General features: G+C 32.2%; 1 protein-coding gene across 2 annotated transcripts; it reads right to left on the bottom strand.

Annotated features, from left to right (window-relative positions):
- Positions 1 to 505: 505 nt before the first annotated feature.
- On the bottom strand, positions 506 to 13423 carry LOC143241826 (bridge-like lipid transfer protein family member 1). 2 transcript variants are annotated; one of them, XM_076485095.1, is made up of 4 exons: positions 13224 to 13423; positions 9550 to 9807; positions 4237 to 4379; positions 506 to 771 (listed from the first exon to the last, which is right to left on the bottom strand). In XM_076485095.1, exons 2-3 carry the CDS (start codon positions 9770 to 9772, stop codon positions 4321 to 4323), a joined length of 282 nt encoding a protein of 93 aa, XP_076341210.1. In that variant the 5' UTR covers positions 9773 to 9807; positions 13224 to 13423; the 3' UTR covers positions 506 to 771; positions 4237 to 4320. The 2 variants fall into 2 exon arrangements, with proteins under 2 accessions (XP_076341210.1, XP_076341209.1); XM_076485094.1 differs by having other exon boundaries at positions 9550 to 9773.
- Between the last annotated feature and the right edge of the window lie 8737 nt (positions 13424 to 22160).

Raw genomic sequence — 22160 nt, 5'->3', positions numbered from 1 at the left:
AAAATAACCTTGAAGTTTTCTGCCTTGCACTTAATCATGTGAGTGAAATCATCAAGTCTTGAAGATGCTGGTTTAGTCGTGTAGACAACACGTGCTTCTTCAAAATTAATGGATAATGTGGTCGGTAAAAGTCGATTTCCAAAACTAATCTACCCTGCATACAATCCAAACAAGAGATTCCTCATTTTGAACATCATAAAATATAATTGTTTTTAGTGTATATAACAGATTGACCTAATGTTAACAAAAAACATGTTTAAAATATTTAAGTTATAATAAAAATAAACCAAACAATACAAATAGCAAATATAATGTGGTACAAAAAAACACATTACTTTTTCAAAATATCCTACATTTGATATAAATTAACACTACTTTAAGTATTTAAAAAACTTACAATCAAACTCACAAATCACCAAAGAACACAGCAAAATGAAGCTTAATATAGATTTCTTTCCACTTTTTAAAAACATTAAGAAAAACAATACATAATTTTTACCATAGAAATATCCAGTTTTATCACTGGAATTAGATCTCTCCACTTCGATCCTCTCCTCTGCTGAGCTAAGTCAATCCCACTTTCTGCTGATGCTTCAGTATTCCCATCTCCTGTTCCTGAATCCTGCCAGTACTGTTCTGATCCAGGTGGAAGAATTTCAGGCTCCAAGCCAAACTGTTGCTCCAGATGAGCATAAAGGTGCGAGCGGTTGTATATGTGTAACTCAAACCCATTCAGGAGTATCGAGAGACGAGTGTCTGAGTGTGACAGATCTATTGGGTTGAGAAGAGAGCTGTTACCTTGATGTAATTACAAGAACATGTTATATGGTTGAAAAGAGAGCTGTTACCTTCATGCACTGTACAAGAACATGTTATATGGTTAAAACCAGAGCTGATACCCTGATGTAATTACAAGAACATGTTCTGTGAGCTGTTTAAGTTCAGAAATCAGTAAAATGCACATTTATAATTTGTAATAATAAAAAGCATATTACATAATGTAAAAATATGTTTAGAAATCAAGATACATCATAATAACCAGATAAATGTTTAGAAATAAAATACACCATAATAATCAGAGAAATGTTTAGAAATAACAATACATCATAATCACCACATACATGTTTAGCAATAACAATACATCATAATAACCAGATAAATGTTTAGAAATCAAAATACATCATAATAACTAGATATATGTTTAGAAATCAAAATACATCATAATAACCAGATATATGTTTAGAAATCAAAATACATCATAATAACCAGATAAATGTTTAGAAATAACAATACATCATAATTAGCAGATAAATGTTTAGAAATAACAATACATCATAATAATCAGATAAATGTTTAGAAATAACAATACATCATAATAATCAGATAAATGTTTAGAAATAACAATACATCATAATAATCAGATAAATGTTTAGAAATAACAATACATCATAATAACCAGATACATGTTTAGAAATAACAATACATCATAATAACCAGATAAATTTTTAGAAATCAAAATACATCATAAAAACCAGATAAATGCAGAGTTCTTGATTTATCCTTGGAATGCTTTTCTCAGCATGCATACAATTTTCACCATGAAAAATCATGAGAACATCATTTACAACACGTAAACCACTAATATATAGAAGTCAAAGTATGTACAGTTGTTCTGAGTTGTATTTTTTCAAAATTCTTTATATCATACAGCAAGGTGTATTATACACATGTGATTAATTAGGGTTCATTATTTGTTCATGTCTTGGCTTACCTACTGTATACTTTCTTCTGAGATGTGTTTTGACAGAAATAAGATTATTTCAGATACATACAAACATCAGACAAATTTTAATAATAATTAGTTATTAAATCTGTACATCATTATAAAAATAACTAAATGCTGTGAAATTTTTAAATCAGAATGTAATACAGTAAGTGGAGGGTTAATTAAACAGACCATTAGTCAGCATATCACTTGATTATTTCTTCTAACATAGAACTTTAAATCTTTTGCAATGGACTTGATATAATATACACATGTTTGTATACACATTTACACACATTGTAAGTATTTATAATTGTTGATGCAGCACATGTATCCTCACAAAATGTGGTAAACTTTCATTAAAGATAACAAGGTTTCTGTACACAAAAAATGAATTTTTTAATGAAGTGTTTTTAATAAAAATCTGTTTATAAAAATACTGAGTCTGTTTCTTTACTAGTCTGAGTGCAAAGTGATTTCATGTTATGATTAAAAAATATTCTTCATCCCACAAATATCAAATACTATGTGTAGTCTCTGAAACCTCCTAAATACATTTCAAATGTATGTTTTCAGTAAGACTTTATAATTTATTTTCTATACTCTAGCTATACGGGGTCTGTCAATTTGACCAACCTCATAATCATCGTGCTAGAATGACTACATATTACAATAAGAAAATACAAATGTTTAATCTAAGTAGTTTAAGTCTCATAACACTATATATTTATTATACTGACCTTCCAGGCATGGGTAGCTAACATTACATAACTTGTATTGACATGGTGCATGTGCACTCACATTATCCAGTAAAGTAAAACTGAACTTTAGTCTTCTCTGTCTTGGCTGTGTTTTAGTAGAGTAGTATTTTATAATGTGTAGTCACATTTCAATTATTATACATTATATATGTATAATATTACTATATAGAAATACATTATTAAGCTTATTTCTCATAATATATAGAACAATAAATCATGAAATAAAGTAAATAATTATCTATTCTCCCTACAACCTTTGAACTCAGTTGTTGGTGAACATAGGTTGCTTAGACCTTTAAAATTTCACACATGGAGGATATAAAACAAAATTTATTTTAGGTTTTACATATACAGTTGTATAACCAAAAAATCATAAATAACTACACTGATACCATAAAATTACACCATAATTTATTAAGCTTAGTAATTAAGATGTATTTAAATTTTAAAAGATATGAAACTTCAAGCAGACTAAAGACACAAACCCACTTCGTTGAAATCTTGGATCAGAAGAATAAGATAGTCTTTTCAAAGACTAAAATGGCTGAGAATTCCACTCTAGGGACAATCTAATTTGTTGATTGGTTATTCACATGTCATATAATGAAGTAAGTTGTATAAGAGACCATTTCCAAAAATGGGAAGAGGTTAATGGGGCCACTATGTTTGATTCTTAGCAAAATAAAAATACACAGGGTCCTTATATTATATTCTGTCTTGTCAACATTAGTAACATAGTTCCTAATTTAAATGAAACTAAAACCTTAGTATTTTGACATCACAAACATCTAATTTTACACAGTGCTGCCTTCAATGTACCATATGATTCACTAATATCTATATTAACTTTTAAGATTAAGAAATTAACTCATATATAATATTAAAATTTGAATTGTAATCTACAATTTTATACCAAACTGACTGACATAAATTTATAAAATAGCAATTGAATGCAAGTCAACAAAAATGATGACATAGCCTGTGATCCAGGCAAAAGGGTTAAATAAAAATTATTCATTACGTACAATATAAAAGTACTTGCCAAGATATATAAATCAAATACATGTTCTGAGATACATAAGAGGTTGAACCAGTGTTCACTGTTTCAGCAGTAAAAGTGTTAATATCCATACCAGCTATCCTGAGATTCATAAGAGGTTGAACCAGTGTTTACTGTTTTATTAGTAAGTGTTAATACCCATACCAGCTGCACTGAGATACATAAGAGGTTGAACCAGTGTTTACTGTTTTATTAGTAAGAGTTAATACCCATACCAGCTGTACTGAGATACATAAGAGGTTGAACCAGTGTTCACTGTTTTATTAGTAAGTGTTAATACCCATACCAGCTGTACTGAGATACATAAGAGGTTGAACCAGTGTTCACTGTTTTATTAGTAAGTGTTAATACCCATACCAGCTGTACTGAGATACATAAGAGGTTGAACCAGTGTTCACTGTTTTATTAGTAAGTGTTAATACCCATACCAGCTGTACTGAGATACATAAGAGGTTGAACAACTGTTGACTGTTTTATTAGTAAGTGTTAATACCCATACCAGCTGTAATGAGATACATAAGAGGTTGAACCAGTGTTCACTGTTTTATTAGTAAGTGTTAATACCCATACCAGCTGTACTGAGATACATTGAGTTTATTGTGTGAATCACAACCACCCAATATCGATTTGCACAACTTGCAACATCATACCTTCTGTTATTTCTTTCTTTACATATGGTCTCCACCACCTAAAGATCATCCACCCATCTTGTGCTCTAACTGTAAAGTCTTCATTCATAAAAGCAACATCCGAAACATGATTTTTCCAGACAAAACTGAGATTGAGAAGGACCCTTGTAAAAATAAATAAATAAATAAATAACAAATTTTCAACCTCACAAAATACTCTGGCACTCTAATAATTATACATAATTCAATTAATAATTAAGAGAATGAACACAACCTTCTACTTTTATCTTTACAAAAATATTCATATCCAACTAAAACTATTTCCATAAGACTTTAAAGCTTTTACACCCAGCTTCGATCTTGTTTTAACCAAACTTATCTCAGATTCTACAACACAGCTTAGAAACTTATTATTCAATTTTAAAAAATAGACCCACAAGTTTAATCTGTTAAGATAGCTAATTTAATTAACACTCCTATGAAAAGTGGGGCCTAATAGGCCCCAGAGCAACTTGAAAGGCTATTAATATTAGGCTAATAATTTTGTATTTAAATGAAATTGCCATTTAAATCCATTAATGAATGGACTAACGAGATTCCCACTGTCCCTATCTACTATCTAGCGAAACCACAGCCAGGGGAACGGGCTTGGAGAAATCAGGACTAGAAATGTCTTTTTGTAGGAGTGTTAAATTCTAAATACACTGTTTGGTTTACAAATGGTGTGATGCTTTATGACTTAGTTTCAATATGCCATCAAGGTCATTCTTCAAGTCCCCTCAAATGAGACCTACATGTCATTTGTATTTATTCAGCCATGCCAGTAACCTGTTTAATATTGCTACATGAATATAAGCAATAACAGATGCAATTCAAATGAGTCTTCTATGAACTTTTCATGTTACGAAAGTTAAAATGATATTAACATAAGAGTTTTAATGTTACATTTTGTACCATTTCACTGTATATAACCAGTGAATTCAGCTATTTAATATCTCACTTGTTTACAAGTCTTAACTCAACGACCTTCACATACCTCTTCTTTACAAATCTGTATTCACCAACCTTAACATATCCCTTTTTACAAGTTTGTGCTCACCAACTTGTACATATCCCTTCTTTACAAATCTGTACTCACCAACCTCAACATATCCCTTCTTTACAAGTTTGTACTCACCAACCTTAACACATCCATTTTTACAAGTTTGTGCTCACCAACTTGTACATATCCCTTCTTTACAAATCTCTACTTCAATGTTAACTTATCCCTTCTTTACAAGTTTGTGCTCATAAACCTTATCACACCCATTTTTCTCTAGAAATCTGTATTCTACCAACCTTATCATACCCTTTTTTCTTTATAAATCTGTATTCTACCAACCTTATCATACCCTTTTTTCTTTATAAATCTGTATTCCACCAACCTTATCATACCCTTTTTTCTTTATAAATCTGTATTCTACCAACCTTATCATACCCTTTTTTTTTTTTTATAAATCTGTAATTCTACCAACCTTATCATGCCTTTTTTTTCTTTATAAATCTGTATTCTACCAACCTTATCATACCCTTTTTTTCTTTTATAATCTGTATTCTACCAACCTTATCATACCCTTTTTCTTTTATAAATCTGTATTCTACCAACCTTATACCCGTTTTTTTCTTTATAAATCTGTATTTCTACCAACCTTATCATACCTTTTTTTTCTTTATAAATCTCTACTCTACCAACCTTATCATTCCCTTTTTTCTCTATAAATCTGTATCCTATGAACTTTATCATACCCTTTTTTCTTTATAAATCTGTACTCTACCAACTTTATCATACCCTTTTCTCTTTATAAATCTGTACTCTACCAACCTTATCATACCTTTTTTCTTTATAAATCTGTATTCTACCAACCTTATCATACCCGTTTTTCTCTACAAATCTGTACTCACCAATCTTAACATACCCGTAATTTACAAATCTGTACTCTACCAACCTTATCATACCCTTAATTTACAAATCTGCACTCACCAACCTTATCATACCTTTTATCTCTACAAATCTGTACTCTACCAACCTTATCATACCCTTTTTTCTTTATAAATCTGTACTCCACCAACCTTATCATTCCCTTTTTTCTCTATAAATCTGTATTCTACCAACCTTATCATACCCTTTTTTCTTTATAAATCTGTACTCTACCAACCTTATCATACCCTTTTTTCTTTATAAATCTGTATCCTACCAACTTTATCATACACTTTTTTCTTTATAAATCTGTATTCTACCAACCTTATCATACCCGTTTTTCTTTATAAATCTGTACTTACCAATCTTAACATACCGGTTTTTTTTTTATAAATCTGTACTTTACCAGTCTTAACATACCCCCTTCTTTATAAATCTGTACTCTACCAACCTTATCATGCCCTTTTTTTTCTTTATGGATCTGTGCTCTACCAACCTTATCATACCCTTTTTTTTTTTATAAATCTGTACTCTACCAGCCTTATCACATTTTTCTTTTCTCTATAAATCTGTATTCTACCAACCTTATCATATTTTTTTATAAATCTGTACTCTACCAACCTTATCATGCTTTTTTTTTTATAAATCTGTATTCTACCAACCTTATCATACCAACCTTTTTTTTTTTTCTAAGATCTGTTGCTCTACCAACTTATCATAATCATAATAAACTTTTATAAATCTGTACTCTACCAACCTTATCATACCCTTTTTTCTTTATAAATCTGTACTCTACCAACCTTATCATACCCTTTTTTCTTTATAAATCTGTAATTTTACCAACCTTATCATTCCCCTTTCTTTTTATAAATCTGTATTCTACCAACCTTATCATACCTTTTTTTTTATAAATCTGTACTCTACCAACCTTATCATACCCTTTTTTCTTTATAAATCTGTACTCTACCAACCTTATCATACCCTTTTTTTTACCAACTTTATCATAATCTGTTCTCTACCAACCTGTATCACCAACCTTTTCATTCTTTTTCTTTATAAATCTGTACTCTACCAACCTTATCATGCCCTTTATAAATCTGTTCTACCAACCTTATCATCTATAAATCTGTAATTCTCTTACCAACCTTATTATAAATCTGTACTCTCAACCAACCTTATCATTTTTTTTTATAAATCTGTATCCTACCAACTTATCATACCCCTTTTTTTCTTTTATAAATCTGTATTCTACCAACCTTATCATACCCGTTTTTCTCTACAAATCTGTACTCACCAATCTTAACATACCCGTAATTTACAAATCTGTACTCACCAACCTTATCATACCCTTTTTTCTCTAGAAATCTGTACTCACTAATCATAACATTCCCGTAACGTACAAATCTGTACTCTATCAACCTTATCATACCCTTTTTTCTTTATAAATCTGTACTCTACCAACCTTATCATACCCTTTTTTCTCCTTTATAAATCTGTACTCTACCAACCTTATCATACCCTTTTTTCTTTATAAATCTGTATTCTACCAACCTTATCATACTTTTTTTCTTTTATAAATCTGCTTCTACCAACCTTATCATACCTTTTTTTTCTTTATAAATCTGTATTCTACCAACCTTATCATACCCTTTTTTTCTTTTATAAATCTGTATTTCTACCAACCTTATCATACCCAACCTTTTTCTTTTATAAATCTGTACTCTACCAATCTTATCATACCCTTTTTTTTTTTTTTATAAATCTGTACTTATCTACCAACCTTTATAAATCTGTACTCTACCAACCTTATCATACCCTTTTTTCTTTATAAATCTGTACTCTACCAACCTTATCATACCCTTTTTTCTTTATAAATCTGTACTCTACCAACCTTATCAATCTTATCATACCAACCTTATCATACCTCTTTTTTTTTTTATAAATCTGTACTCTACCAACCTTATCATGTACCTTTTTTTCTTTATAAATCTGTGCTCTCTACCAACCTTATCATACCTTATTTTTTTTTTTATAAATCTGTACTCTACCAACCTTATCATACCCTTTTTTTCTTTTATAAATCTGTATTCTACCAACCTTATCATACCCTTTTTTTCTTTATATAATCTGTATCTTTCTACCAACCTTATCATACTTTTTTTTTTCTTTATAAATCTGTATTCTACCAACCTTATCATACCCTTTTTTTTTTATAAATCTGTACTCTACCAACCTTATCATACCCTTTTTTCTCTATAAATCTGTACTCTACCAACCTTATCATATTCCCTTTTTTAACCTTTTTTACAAATCTGTACTCTGCCAACCTTATCATGCCAACCAATATTCTTTTTTTCTATAAATCTGTACTCTACCAACCTTATCATACCCTTTTTTCTTTATAAATCTGTACTCTACCAACCTTATCATACCCTTTTTTCTTTATAAATCTGTACTCTACCAACCTTATCATACCTTTTTTTCTATAAATCTGTATCAATAATACCAACCTGTATCATACTCTATCAACCTTATCATTTTTTTTTTATAAATCTGTACTCTACCAACCTTATCATACCTTTTTTTTCTTTTATAAATCTGTAACTCTACCAACCTTATCATATCCTTTTTTTTTTTTATAAATCTGTACTCTACCAACCTTATCATACCCTTTTTTTTTCTTTTATAAATCTGTATTGCTCTACCAACCTTATCATACCCTTTTGCCTTTTATAAATCTGTACTCTACCAACCTTATCATACCTTTTTTCTTTTATAAATCTGTAATCTGCCATTATCATACCTTTTTTCTTTATAAATCTGTATTCTACCAACCTTATCATACCCTTTTTTCTTTATAAATCTGTACTCTACCAACCTTATCATACCCTTTTTTCTTTATAAATCTGTACTCTACCAACCTTATCATACCCTTTTTTCTCTATAAATCTGTACTCTACTAACCTTATCATAGCCTTTTTTCTTTACAAATCTGTACTCTACCAACCTCATCATACCCTTTTTTCTCTACAAATCTGTACTCTACTAACCTTATCATACCCAGCCTCTACAAATCTGTACTTTACTAATCTTAATCATACCCTTCTTTACAAATCTGTACTCTACCAACCTTATCATACCCTTTTTTCTCTACAAATCTGTACTTACCAATCTTAACATACCCCTTCTTTACAAATCTGTACCCTACCAACCTCATCATACCCTTCTTCTCTACAAATCTGTACTCTACCAACCTTATCATACCCTTTTTCTCTACAAATCTTTACCCTACCAACTTTATCATACCCTTTTTTCTCTACAAATTTGTACCCTACCAACCTTATCATACCCTTTTTTCTCTACAAATTTGTACTTACCAATCTTAACATACCCCTTCTTTACAAATCTGTTCAACATCTTAGTTATGATGAATCCAATCACTCGTGAGTTGTAATAAGTTACATACACCACCCAACTGATAGACATGAAGAGGGCACAGAGTAACCACACAAAGTCGGAGTCCATTGCCAAGTTCTCGAGAGGAGGAAATGTGCCATTCCATGGTGATGGAGGAGCTTGACTTGTGATGCTTAGTTCCATTCTAGAAAACCAACTAGTGTTTAACTCTACAACACCTATGGAATAAACCACTACTAAAACAAAGTTCTTGTCACAATGCATACAGAACACTTAGCTTCAGATGTTAACTCTAAGTTACTATTGTATATTATCATGTTATTTTAACTCAAGGTTACTGTTATGTAGTATCACACTATGTTATTTTTCACTCAACGGTACTGTCATGTAGTATCGCGTGTTATTTTCACTCAACTGTACTGTTATGTAGTATTACATTGTGTTATTTTCTCTCAAATATACTGTTATATAGTATCATATTGTGTTATTTTCACTCAACAGTACTGTTATGTAGTATCACATTGTGTTATTTTTTCTCAAAGATACTGTTGTATAGTGCCACAGTCTTATTGCATTATGAGGAGGAAACCAACACACAAAGACAGATGAAACCAGTAAACACTGCTCTGAATTGTAATTGTGTTATGTGGGAAACTTAACAACTGGTATACATTTGTTGGATATTTTTTGATATTTCTAAAAACATTTACAAATTATCTGTGTATCCTAAAACCATAGAGCTGCAAGTCTGCTATACAAACAATACATGTCATATGTTACATTTAAATACCAAACTTAGAACTTGATACATGATTGACATAAACAGTGATTGAACTACAGTATCCTGGCTAACAATAAGTGAGATAACGTTTAGTTTTTTTCTTGAACTGATTCTGCCATTATGAACATTATTATGTACAGTTGGTTTACTTACAACAATAAATTAACATGCCACTGACTGTGGAATATATTGTATAATAGAGAAAATGTGATTAAAATCTGTTTATACATATATCTGTTGTATTTCTACTGGATGAATATAAGATATACTATGTTACAATAAGATGTATATTTCTGAATTACATAACATTTTTCCCAACTAAAGCATCTTAAATACCTTCATGTTTAGAACAACAAATGGGCTAGTTGGACCCAGTGAAAGTTTTACAATAAATGGAACTAAGCAGAGGAGAGGGGCTTCACTTAATTTCAATAAGTAGGATGTTTGAGAAAGATATTTCAAATAATATTACAGTTATGTTTTCTCTTCATCAAAACTAATATTGAAAATATCTGTGACATACAAGCTTTACACATTCTTTAATTGGCCCCACCTTATGATATCATCTGGAGTTTTACTTATTCTAGATTCATCAGCTCAGTAAGTCAAAATTTAGAGTTAGGGCTCTTATAATGGTGGGGTATATGTAATATGTGGTGCCCGAGTCCTTTTTAACTTACCATACAATAACAAATTAAATTAGGTAATTATATGGTGAGTTACAAAAAACATGAATATTCTAGACAGTTTAATCTAAACTCGCATAATGATGACAGAGAGTGCATCTTCAGATGACCCAGGAAGGCTGAAACGTTGTTCTCTGCTTTATTAGTAAAAGTGTTAATATCCATACCAGCTATCCTGAGATACATTTTTATTTCAAATGGGTTTCTCATTATCAAGCATGATGACAGAGAGCTTACAAAACTAAGAATAAACAAGTTCATACAACAGCTTCAACAATGGCAAGGTTGTAGGCATGACACTTGGAGCACAAAAAGTAACACAACACTTCTAAAGGTACATCTATAATATTTAACATAGCAGATTCAATAATAGGCTTATTTGTTGCTATTCCAATGTTACGTGTATTAAGAACAAAGAGTTCAGGGCTCTGGTTGAAGTCAAAGATTATGATACAATGGTAATGACTGAAACTTGTTTAGATTTGGAAGCATTGGTAATAGCAATTATTTTGAAATTCCACATTAAACTAGAGACAAACTTTTATTTATTGGAGAAGGGGGAGTGTGGCTTTATGCATGGGATAAATTATAGCTTGTCTGATTGATTGATTTTAAATTTTTTGCCATCCCTAATTTAGAAGTTTAACACTAGAGAGAAGGCAGCTAGTCAACACCACTCACTGCCAACTCTTGGTCTACTCTTTTACTAAGGAATAGTGAGATTGACAGTACATTATAACATCCCCATGGCTGAAAGGGCAAGCATGTTTGGTGTGATGGAAATTCATACCTGCACTACTAAGATTACAAGTCAAGTGCTTTACCCACTTGGCCATGCCAGGTCTTACAGGTTGTTAAAATTGAAAATATAAAAAATGATAGTGAAGGGGATAAGAGAGGTGACAACACTTGTCCTAGAAATTATTAGTCAGTTATTCTTAGTTCTAGTCTACTACTCTGTTATTGTTTTTTTTTTTTAGAATGTTATTTGGCAGTTGAACCATGGACTTAACGTACCTGAATTTTAATTTCTTTTTATAACATGCCACACAAAAGATTAGCTAACAGCAGATATGTAGGGGTTGAGGAAAGATTAATGTTCCTGTAAAGTGTTAGGATAGGAGAAATAAAAGGTTGTTATGAATTGAGACCAGTGAATTTAAGCCCTTGCAACCAGTGGAATGTCTCAGAGGGCAGTGCTCGGGCCATGTTTTTCCTTATTTACAATAACTTAATAACCATATACAAATGTTGATAGATATAATTAGTAAATTCTGCTGATAACATTAAATTCTTGAGCATTTCTAAGTGTATTGAAGATGTTGATATATTATAAAATTAGATCATGTGCAAAGTTGCTGAATTATCTTTCAAATTACCTTTAATTAGAGTAAGTGATAGATAATACATTTGGATTACCATAATTTGAGTAACATATTTAATACAGATGGGAGTGAAGAAAGAAACCTTGACCAAATGCTGGATAAGTCACCAACACCATAGAAGCATGGTTTTAGAGTAAAGCTAAAATAAGGGTGTATTTATAACATGTTAGTTAAAAACCACTAGTAAGGTCTCACATCCAATACTGTACAGACTTTTAATTTTTGTCTCCTTATTAACCAAGAAAAGAGATAATGACTTACTGATATTATTCAAGTGCCTGAAAATGTGATATAATTATAGTATGATGCCAGTAAAGAAAGGGTTATTTTAGTTAGGGGCATTCGACATTTCTGGCTTATTTTCTCTTGAGGTAAAACAAAAAAAGTAGAAGATTATTTGAATTTAAACGATTATCTAGGAGATCAATATGAAAAACACCTTTGATTTCTTTATGCTATATCCTGAAGATAATACCAGGGCCAGAGGACAGCACTTAAGATTTGAAAATAAAAGACGAAGTTTCACACAACGTGTCAGTCACTTATACATATCCGTCACAATAGTGAAGACCGATACTTTGACGCGAATTACATTAAGCCTAGGGTCAAAAGTCCCCTACTATTGTTGCTGTTATCATTATAGTTATAATAATAATTTATATTGTTACTGTTACTACTATACAATACTGATTTTAATACTAGTTTTAGTAACACTAATAGTAATTTTTATTATTTAAAATAATGGAAGGAATGTAATACGTTAAAAATTAAAATTTACTTACAGCGATGAATAAGAATCCATGACTATATGATAAACTATTGCAGTATTTACGAAAATTATTCATTAATAATTTCCATTCACGTAAAATAATATATTCGGTTTCTTAAACATTATTACAACCAGTAGAAGTGTCTTCCTTGTACACTAAAACAAATTATATATCAGGACACCAGATGTGGAGTCTGGAAAGATAACATGAAATTTAATTTAAAAAGAAAAATAAAGAAGAAGAGACGTGTAGACAGCGATGTACATTTCAATTCTAAAATAAATAATATTTATACGTAATATTTTTTATTTATTGTAAATCATTTAATTCTGGGGAAAACAAAAACTATGTATTTAATTTTATCATTATACATGTAAAAGCATTATTTCAACTGTTCAATAAATATTAACGTCAAATGAAAGGAAGGTTCAAGATAAAAACAGCAAGGACGAACTTGTAAAGAAAAAATATTAATTATCTAAATAAGTCTTAGAAACTACAACAAGGCTCTGCATGGCCAGGTGGTTAAGGCACTCGACTCGTCATACCAAAAATGCTCGCCCTTTCAGCTGTGGGGGCGTTATAATGTCATGATCAATCCCACCATTCGTTGGTAAAAGAGTAGCCCAAGAGTTGGTGGTTGGTGGTGGCTGGTGATGACTAGCTGCCTTCCCTCCAGTCTTACATTGTTAAGTTAGAGACGGCTAGCGCAGATAATCCTCGTGTAGCTTTGCGCAAAATTCAAAACAAACCAAACCAAATTACAACAAAAACGCTGCATATATCGAAAAGCTCACCAAAGCACAGGTTATAATGAGAGCAATAACTATAAAATGTACCACGGGTGTTGGAAGTGATTGCGAAAGCAAGCCCCACATAACGGTGGAAATACACCATCTACCAATTTTAACCCCTTTTGCTGTGGTGGAAGTTTAGAGTTATACTAATTCAGAAAATTTGACTGGGTTTTAACTTTTGTACTAGTATAATCAGTCTACAGCACTTTCAATATTAACTTATTAATTTCAGCTTTTGTTACTATAATGGGGTCTTGGCTCTACATATGCTGAAATATTGTTATGTCATGGCTTTATGCAAGACTGTGAGTAATAGTACGATTATCTTTGACTTTAAGAGAGGCGTGCCAGCTAATCGGTGTGCGTCTGTGGGGAGTATCATTACAAAATAGTTTTTACTTTGAATAGTTATCATCGTAAGTCTATCAACAATGCACTGCTAAATTTATAGTCACAAAATTATAATGATTGACTGAGAAAAAATAAAATTCCATATTGAAAACATATTAGACGTCATACTATGTCTGAAGTATTTGTTTATTCCTTTTCACAGAAGTGAGAATTCGGCCATTTTCATTACTATTTGAAGAGCATTACAAAACTGTCGCATGACAGACAAAAAACATGCTGCTTAAATCAAAATTATGGACAATGAAGAAGTAGAAGAGGAGTATAAAGGGTTATAAAGCGTCACGTTTATTCCTCTTCTGTGCTGAAAGCACAAGATAATTTGAAAACTCACGCTTTTCTAACTGTACAATGTATTAGAAGGGGAAATAATAATTTGGGGAGATATTTTCTTGACAAAAGCTGGCTCCTCTGATTTCCTTAAAAGAAAGTTATAATATCTAATGTTCCTGAACGATACTGTCAATCATGCCCACTCCAAATAATTGTATTTCCACCATGAGTAACATTTGCGCTTCCAATGCCACAGATCAGTACAATCACACTGCTTTAAATTGAGTTAAGCCCATGAGAACGACTTCAGTTACTTTTCTTCATCAATGCATCTGTCAGATCTTAATACAACTGAATAATTTTGAGATGAATTAGAATGTCATTTTTGTTACAACAATTCATTGCTGGGAACTGCTTGCAAATCATATTCTCTAATAAATGGACTGCATTGAAACTAAGCACTTTTCAATGCCGGAGTCTATGGCTAATTAATATAACGTAAAGTGGTTTTTTTTCCAATAATAAAGTTGTCATTCATATTATTTTGTAAACATAATGATTGTTGACATATCTATATAAATATTATTGTGTTGTACGTCTAGAAATACTGATTACATTTCTCTAGAAACATTGTTCACATCTACGTATGATTAGAGATACTTCTTCAGAGAGTAATGTAAGTTATATATATAATAAAGTTGTAATTATTCTCGTGTTTTTAAAATAACTTGCAAGATACTAAAGGTTGAAGATAATTCTTTTAATCATGAACATTAACTTAAATTAAAAAATCAAAATATAATTATTATGTTGCAATAATAACTTTGGATTGGCCAGGTGGTTAGCATGCTTGACTCATCCTATCAGGGTCACGGGTTTGAATCTTCATCCATCCAAGAACTGAAACGTTATAATGTGTCAGTCAATTTCACTATTCATTGGTTAAAACGTTACCTAAGAGTTGGCGGTGGGTGGTGATGACTAGCCGTCTGTTTCACTATTAAATTAAGGATGGCTAATGCAGATAGACCCCATGCAGTTTTGCATAAAATTCAAAACAAATAAACAAAAGCTTTGGATAAGCAGTTAAACTTTTTTTATTGAATGTGAAGCAAATAAACATAATAATGAATCAACAAATGAATATTTTTATTGAATCATTTCTCCATATTCACGACTTAATTACGTTTTTTATTTGTTAGTAATGTTTTAGCTTAATACGTTACGTGAACTAAAACCAATATAATATGTAACTTATAATGAGACTGAGTAGCATATTTTAAATAATACATGGAAGTACTACATGTTGTTCATTAATTTAGTTAATTACAAAGTAAATTTTTTTAAGATGATGTTGTTTTTATAGTTCCTTTTAGAACATAGAAACGTTAAAGTGAGTTACTAATTTTAACTTTCACTAAGTGGCTCACAGGAGTTTTGTACTGGTTCGTTTAAAGCTATGAATTTGGTTCTTTTGCATGAATAGTAAAGCAATTAACTAGCGAGCAGAAATAATTAGAAAACAAAATTCTTCACTGCATTAAATTAATTATAAATAACAACCACAGTTTCACAAAAAGTTGTTATGGAATAATAACATAGTGAGCTAAATTTGTCTATATATATATACATATATATACACACATATATACATACTTATAACATTTTGACCAATCAGATGATAGCTGGTATGTTGGATGGTTAAGTGATCTAACAAGGATCAATTAGTGTATTTCATGTTACATAAGTCTGAGGACTTTTGACATATTTAAGACATTGTTTGGGCTTGAGAGAATGAAATTTAATATGCTTTTAGCAGTTTTATTTTGTGGAGATAATCATAATTTTTTCAATGGTGCACAATGTTTCTGTCTTTGGAAATATTTGGTTGAAACATTTAGTTTCTGTTTCTTTCACTTTTACTTTTATTTAGAACAAAACTACATGGAAAAATTCTGTCATTGCCATTGGAAAAGGAGTATTGAAGTGTCAAGCAGCTTCTTCCATGAATGGAGTCTATCTTGGACACTGACTCTGGAACGTAGGTCAATATATGTGTGGGAAAGAGGTGATGGTCAGTTCAGCACTGATTGAACTGACTGGTGCTTCGTATGTACCTATGTGTATGCACAGTAGGGTATTGTAATTCCTAGTAGACACAGAAACTTCAAGAACTTTGGTGGGTATCACTACGTAGCAGGCATTCCAAGTGAAACTGGCACCATGGTGAGTAGACCTTCACTTCATCATGACAAATGGTGAGGCATGTTCTTGACTATGTCTGGACTCCATAAACAACAGGATATGTGGATGACATATTAGGGATGAATGTACTGCAAGAACTCTCAGCAACAGGTGAACTGAGTTTCGGTGGGGTGCTTGTATGTATGTAAATTGTCTGCAAACACGGAGCGGTAACAGAAAAGTTAATGATAAAACAAAACACGAACGAGATGACAGGAAACATTTATTAAGTGTTTCGGAATCATCATAATTCCATTATCAGTAACGTGATGAATATTATGGTGATATATATATACGTGTGAGATCTATCCTGTACATCCTTACTGGAATCATGCCAATTGTTTTGATCTTGTTGTGGGGTTTATATTTACACCCTTCTAAGAATAGCACGAGTTCTTCTAAATTTACTGCAAGGTTTCCTCTGTAACAGCTAGCATGGACATGTCACCAATGGCTGAAATGGCTTAGCGTTTAAGTCTCTTTGTTGTGATCCAAAGTTTAGTGTATTATTTTACTTTGTGTTATTACCACTTGTATTATTTGTTGTAGTTGTTTGGTGGAAACTCCAATGACTAAAAGGGTTGTTGTGCTTCTTCACTCTTTCTAATTCTCAAGCAAGTTTCTGGGCACAGATTGCCGCCCTTAAGAGGGGAAGTGTTTTAGCGAGTCAGTAAAAATCTGATAATTCTTGCTACTCATAGATGTCAGCACGTTACTAAATTGTAACTGTCAGTCTAAGTATTCACTTGGGTAATGGCACACTTTGTTGGAATGATCTACTGAAAGCTAGTATGCGTTAAGTTGTGTATATAGAAATATGCAATCGTGAATACGTGTGTATGTATGAGCTGTGAACCTTGCACAAAGTAATTCACCTGAATTGCCCAACACAAAGTGGATCAAAATATGGAGAGTGTAATTAGAGGGCAACGTATGTGATCAGTGTTTTAAGCTTTTGTAAGAACTTGGCTTGATAGATATTAAACAAAGGAAGAAAAACTGCTTGTTACATTCACTCAAGAAAGAGGCTACACTGAAATGTTATACAAATTGTGATAGACTCTCAATACAAATGTATCCAAACATGTTTTGTAAATGTTAGCAGGTTGTGTTTGAGTGTGTTTGAACATTAATTTGGGCTAATTTAATGTTTTATTTGTTATCTAGAAATATGTTTTGGCAACCGAAATATTTTCAATAACTCAGTTTTTTAATGCACTAAATCAGTACAAACCCATTCTTTGATAGACTGTTTAGGCAGAGCATTTATGATGAAACTTTGTAGAATGAACGACAACTGCCTTTTATAAAGACACAAGTGTAGAGGATGGCGTTTCAGGAAGACGAAAGGCGGAAGACTTTCAAACCGTCGTCCGCTATATTTGTGTCGCCACATTTGCCAGTTACCGTCCATTCTACAAAGTTTCATCAGTACAAACCTAATTCTGCATGAAAATGTGATATGGAACACTTCCGTTTAAGTTGGCTAGTATTGTCCCTGTAGGGAGAAGAAATTGAGAAATTAAGTAGACACGAGGTGGTGTTTAATCTATATCTATCATTAGTAAGTATTCTTCTCCATGACTTTAATGATTGTAGAACTGTTACAAATGTTATCCATCATTAGTAAGTATTCTTCTCCATGACTTTAATGATTGTAGAACTGTTGCAAATGTTATCCATCATTAGTAAGTGCTCTTCTCCATGACTTTAATGGTTGTAGAACTGTTACAAATGTTATCCATCATTAGTAAGTATTCTTCTCCATGTCTTTAATAGTTGTGGAACTGTTACAAATGTTATCCATCATTAGTAAGTATTCTTCTCCATGTCTTTAATGGTTGTAGAACTGTTACAAATGAGAAGTTCAGATATTTTCGTGAACTAAACTAAATTTAGCTAACCATTATTACACACTGATGAAACTTCTCTCCTAAAATATAACAAAGAACCCATCTGTAAACCTTCTCTGTAGCCGACCAATCAGAAAATTGGATCATAGAAATCGAGTATGTGGCACACACAAGGTTACTTACCTAGTACCATATATGAAACAGTAGATAAGTTTGCTTATCAGATTTGTTAGAGAACTTACAACTTTAACCACATTAGTATGTTCCAAACCGGAATTTAGATTGGTTTGGTTCTGAATTTCGCGTAAAGCTACACAAGAACCATTTGCGCTAGAGGTTCCTAATTTATCAGTGTAAGACTAGAGGGAAGACAAGGTGTCAACTCTTGAGCTACTTTTTACCAATGAGTAGTAGGATTGACAGCCACATTATAACGACTGACAGGGCGGATAAGTTTCGAGACCGTGATTCGAACCCGTGACCCTCATATTGAGAGTCGAACGTCCTAACCACCAGGCCATAACAGAAGCAAGAACTTACAAGTCTATATATAAAATATAGGATAATAATATATTTTTGTTTTACTGTTTTGTTCTACAATTAAACTTAAAACAATTTTATTTTAGTTTCATAAATAATTTAACTCATGTTTTATTAAGTTTTAATTGGACTTATTTCCCAACGTATTGGCCCGGCCTGGCCATGTGGTTAAGGCACTCGACTCGTAATTCGAGGGTCGGTTCGAATCCCGGTTACACTAAACATGCTCGCCCATTCAGCTGTGGGAGCGTTATAATGTTACGGTCAATATCACTATTCGTTGATAAAAGAGTAGCCCAAAAGTTGGCGTGGGGTGGTGATGACTAGCTGCCTTCCCTCCAGTGTTACACTGCAAAATTAGGGACGGCTAGCGCAGATAGCCCTCGTGTAGCTTTGCGCGAAATTCAAAACAAACCAAACCCAATGTATTTATTTTTATCCTGGTTTTGTCCTACTTATCGCCAAAGTCCATTCGTTTTCTTTTCTTTCAATCAGTCACAAGCTAAGTCACATTTCACTCTTTTGTCAAGTAAGTCGTCGAAACTCTTGGTAATGTAGTCATTATGCGTCTCTGTGACCAAACAAACACTTGGGGGGGGGGGGGGGTTGGATAACCATTATGCTCTCGAGTTAAAACTTTATATCTACAGGTATTAGATGACTACCTAGTATTTTCTGGGGACATGTCCCCTATAAAACTGGGAACCAAATGTGTTGTTAAAAACATCGATTCTGCGTAAATTTAAAAATTGAAAACCTTGGAAGGCAGAAACCAGTTTACAATCGGGAAAGCTCCTTTATACCCCCCTCATATCCATCTATATCTGTGATCATATCCCCAGTCATAGAACATCACACATCTTGTAGGCCAAATTTTAATCATATGTCTTAACTGGTGTTTTTTTTTCCTTTTTCTTAATAAAATCTAGCATTCTCTTGTTCACCAATATATTCAGAAATGTTCACATTTACAAATATTTTATGCACAAATAATTTGTGAAATGTGCAGGTAATTGGATATGAAAAGTGATGGACATATCCTTAACCTAATTATACACTGTTGAAGGCCATCCCTCTCGGGGATGTTGCTAAAAAATTGACTAATTTAGTACAAATGCACGTACTGAGAATAAAATTGTTAGTTGAGAGAAATATTAACAAAATAAACTTTCAGATTAATCTCCATTTCTCACCAGTAGCACAAAGTGATTTCTGCAAACTTATACTTTTAAAAACTGGGTTTTAATACCCGTGGTGGGCAGATCACATATAGCTCATTATGTAGTCTTGTGTTTAACTACAAAGACTAACACTACGACAAATATATTCAGTGTATGCTCTTAAACTCATTTAGACTTTTTTTACATGAATGGACTTTGAACATTAGCACTGTGTGATGGGTCTTAACAGCTATTGATGACATTTAGAAAACAGAAAACGTAGAAGAGATAACAGTCATCTCCCACCTGACTAGAAGCCAATAAATGATCTCGAAAGATTAATAAATACATCGTGAAGAAAGCCTAGATGTTTATTCTATTTAATTGAGGTATATTACTGTAAAGAAACAGTATCTTAAGATCCAAAAGGTTTCAATTATTGATAAAAACTTCATTATTTGTAAAGATTTCATTTTCAAGACTTGATTAGAATTTCATGGATCTACATTTGAGTAAGTGCGGTAGATCCATCAGTGGAACAGGTCTGCCTAATAATAGAACGTGCGGTAGATCCAGCAGTGGAACAGGTCTGCCTAATAATAGAACGTGCGGTAGATCCAGCAGTGGAACAGGTCTGCCTAATAATAGAACGTGCGGTAGATCCAGCAGTGGAACAGGTCTGCCTAATAATAGAACAGCTGGTTAAAATATCCGTTGCAAAGTAATGTTAATTGTCTTAATAAATGAGTGTGAATATTTAACAAATTAATGAGACTGGACACCAGTGAAATATCTTTATTGATGCTGTTTGTCAATTAACATTACGAAATGAAGGACTTCTACTGGATTTACTAATTGTTATATTAATCCTGTTCCACCATGACTAATTCCAATGTCCTTTACGTCACAAGACATATATTTACTCAGAAGGACTAGTGTTGACTATGTAGCTGGAAACTTTCTTTGAAATGTGGGCAAAGCCATAAACACTAGGTGTCACCTGTTTTTTGTTGTTTTTTGGAATTTCGCACAAAGCTACTCGAGGGCTATCTGTGCTAGCCGTCCCTAATTTAGCAGTGTAAGACTAGAGGGAAGGCAGCTAGTCATCACTACCCACCGCCAACTCTTGGGCTACTCTTTTACCAACGAATAGTGGGATTGACCGTAACATTATACCCCCAGATTAGGAATCGCACGCCTTAACAAGCTTGGTACTATTAAAGAGCATTGATGTCGAAGTTCTTGCCCAACGTGCAGTATTGCAGAAACCAAATCCCATGTGCAGAACAAATGCTGTTCATTCAAGAATAACAAAGGAACCAAAACAACTAGAACAAAATGTATTTGTTTATAATCAAGGACGAAGCTACACGATGAACTATCTGTGCTCTGTCCACCACGAATATCGAAACCCGATTTATAAGTCCGCAGATATACCACTGTACCACAGGGGGGGACTGTGAGTAATGTTTTTTCTAGACCGTGTAACATCATATTCAGTATGAATGATAAGGTCAAATAACCGTTACAAAAGAAGACCGAGGTGTCCACAATATTGTACAATCTAATCAAAGTTTAACATATTAAAAATACAGAATCTCATAAAAAATGATACATAAAACAATTCTTTAATAATGGAAAACTGATGTTAATATAAACCAACGTGCTGTTAAA

The sequence above is a fragment of the Tachypleus tridentatus genome, unplaced genomic scaffold (genome assembly GCF_004210375.1).
Source record: "Tachypleus tridentatus isolate NWPU-2018 unplaced genomic scaffold, ASM421037v1 Hic_cluster_1, whole genome shotgun sequence".
NCBI classification, from domain to species: Eukaryota; Metazoa; Arthropoda; class Merostomata; order Xiphosura; family Limulidae; genus Tachypleus; species Tachypleus tridentatus.
This window is presented reverse-complemented; position numbering and strand designations above follow the sequence as displayed.

What these genes read in the sequence shown, in the direction of transcription:
- LOC143241826 (XM_076485094.1), bottom strand. Translation starts at nt 13,243, where the DNA reads ATGGATTCTTATTCATCGCT. An exon ending in ATGGATTCTTATTCATCGCT is followed by an intron (nt 9,774 to 13,223) that starts GTAAGTAAATTT and finishes TTGGTTTTCTAG; the next exon opens with AATGGAACTAAGCATCACAA. An exon ending in GAAGGGGTATGTTAAGATTG is followed by an intron (nt 4,380 to 9,549) that starts GTAAGTACAAAT and finishes TATTTTTACAAG; the next exon opens with GGTCCTTCTCAATCTCAGTT.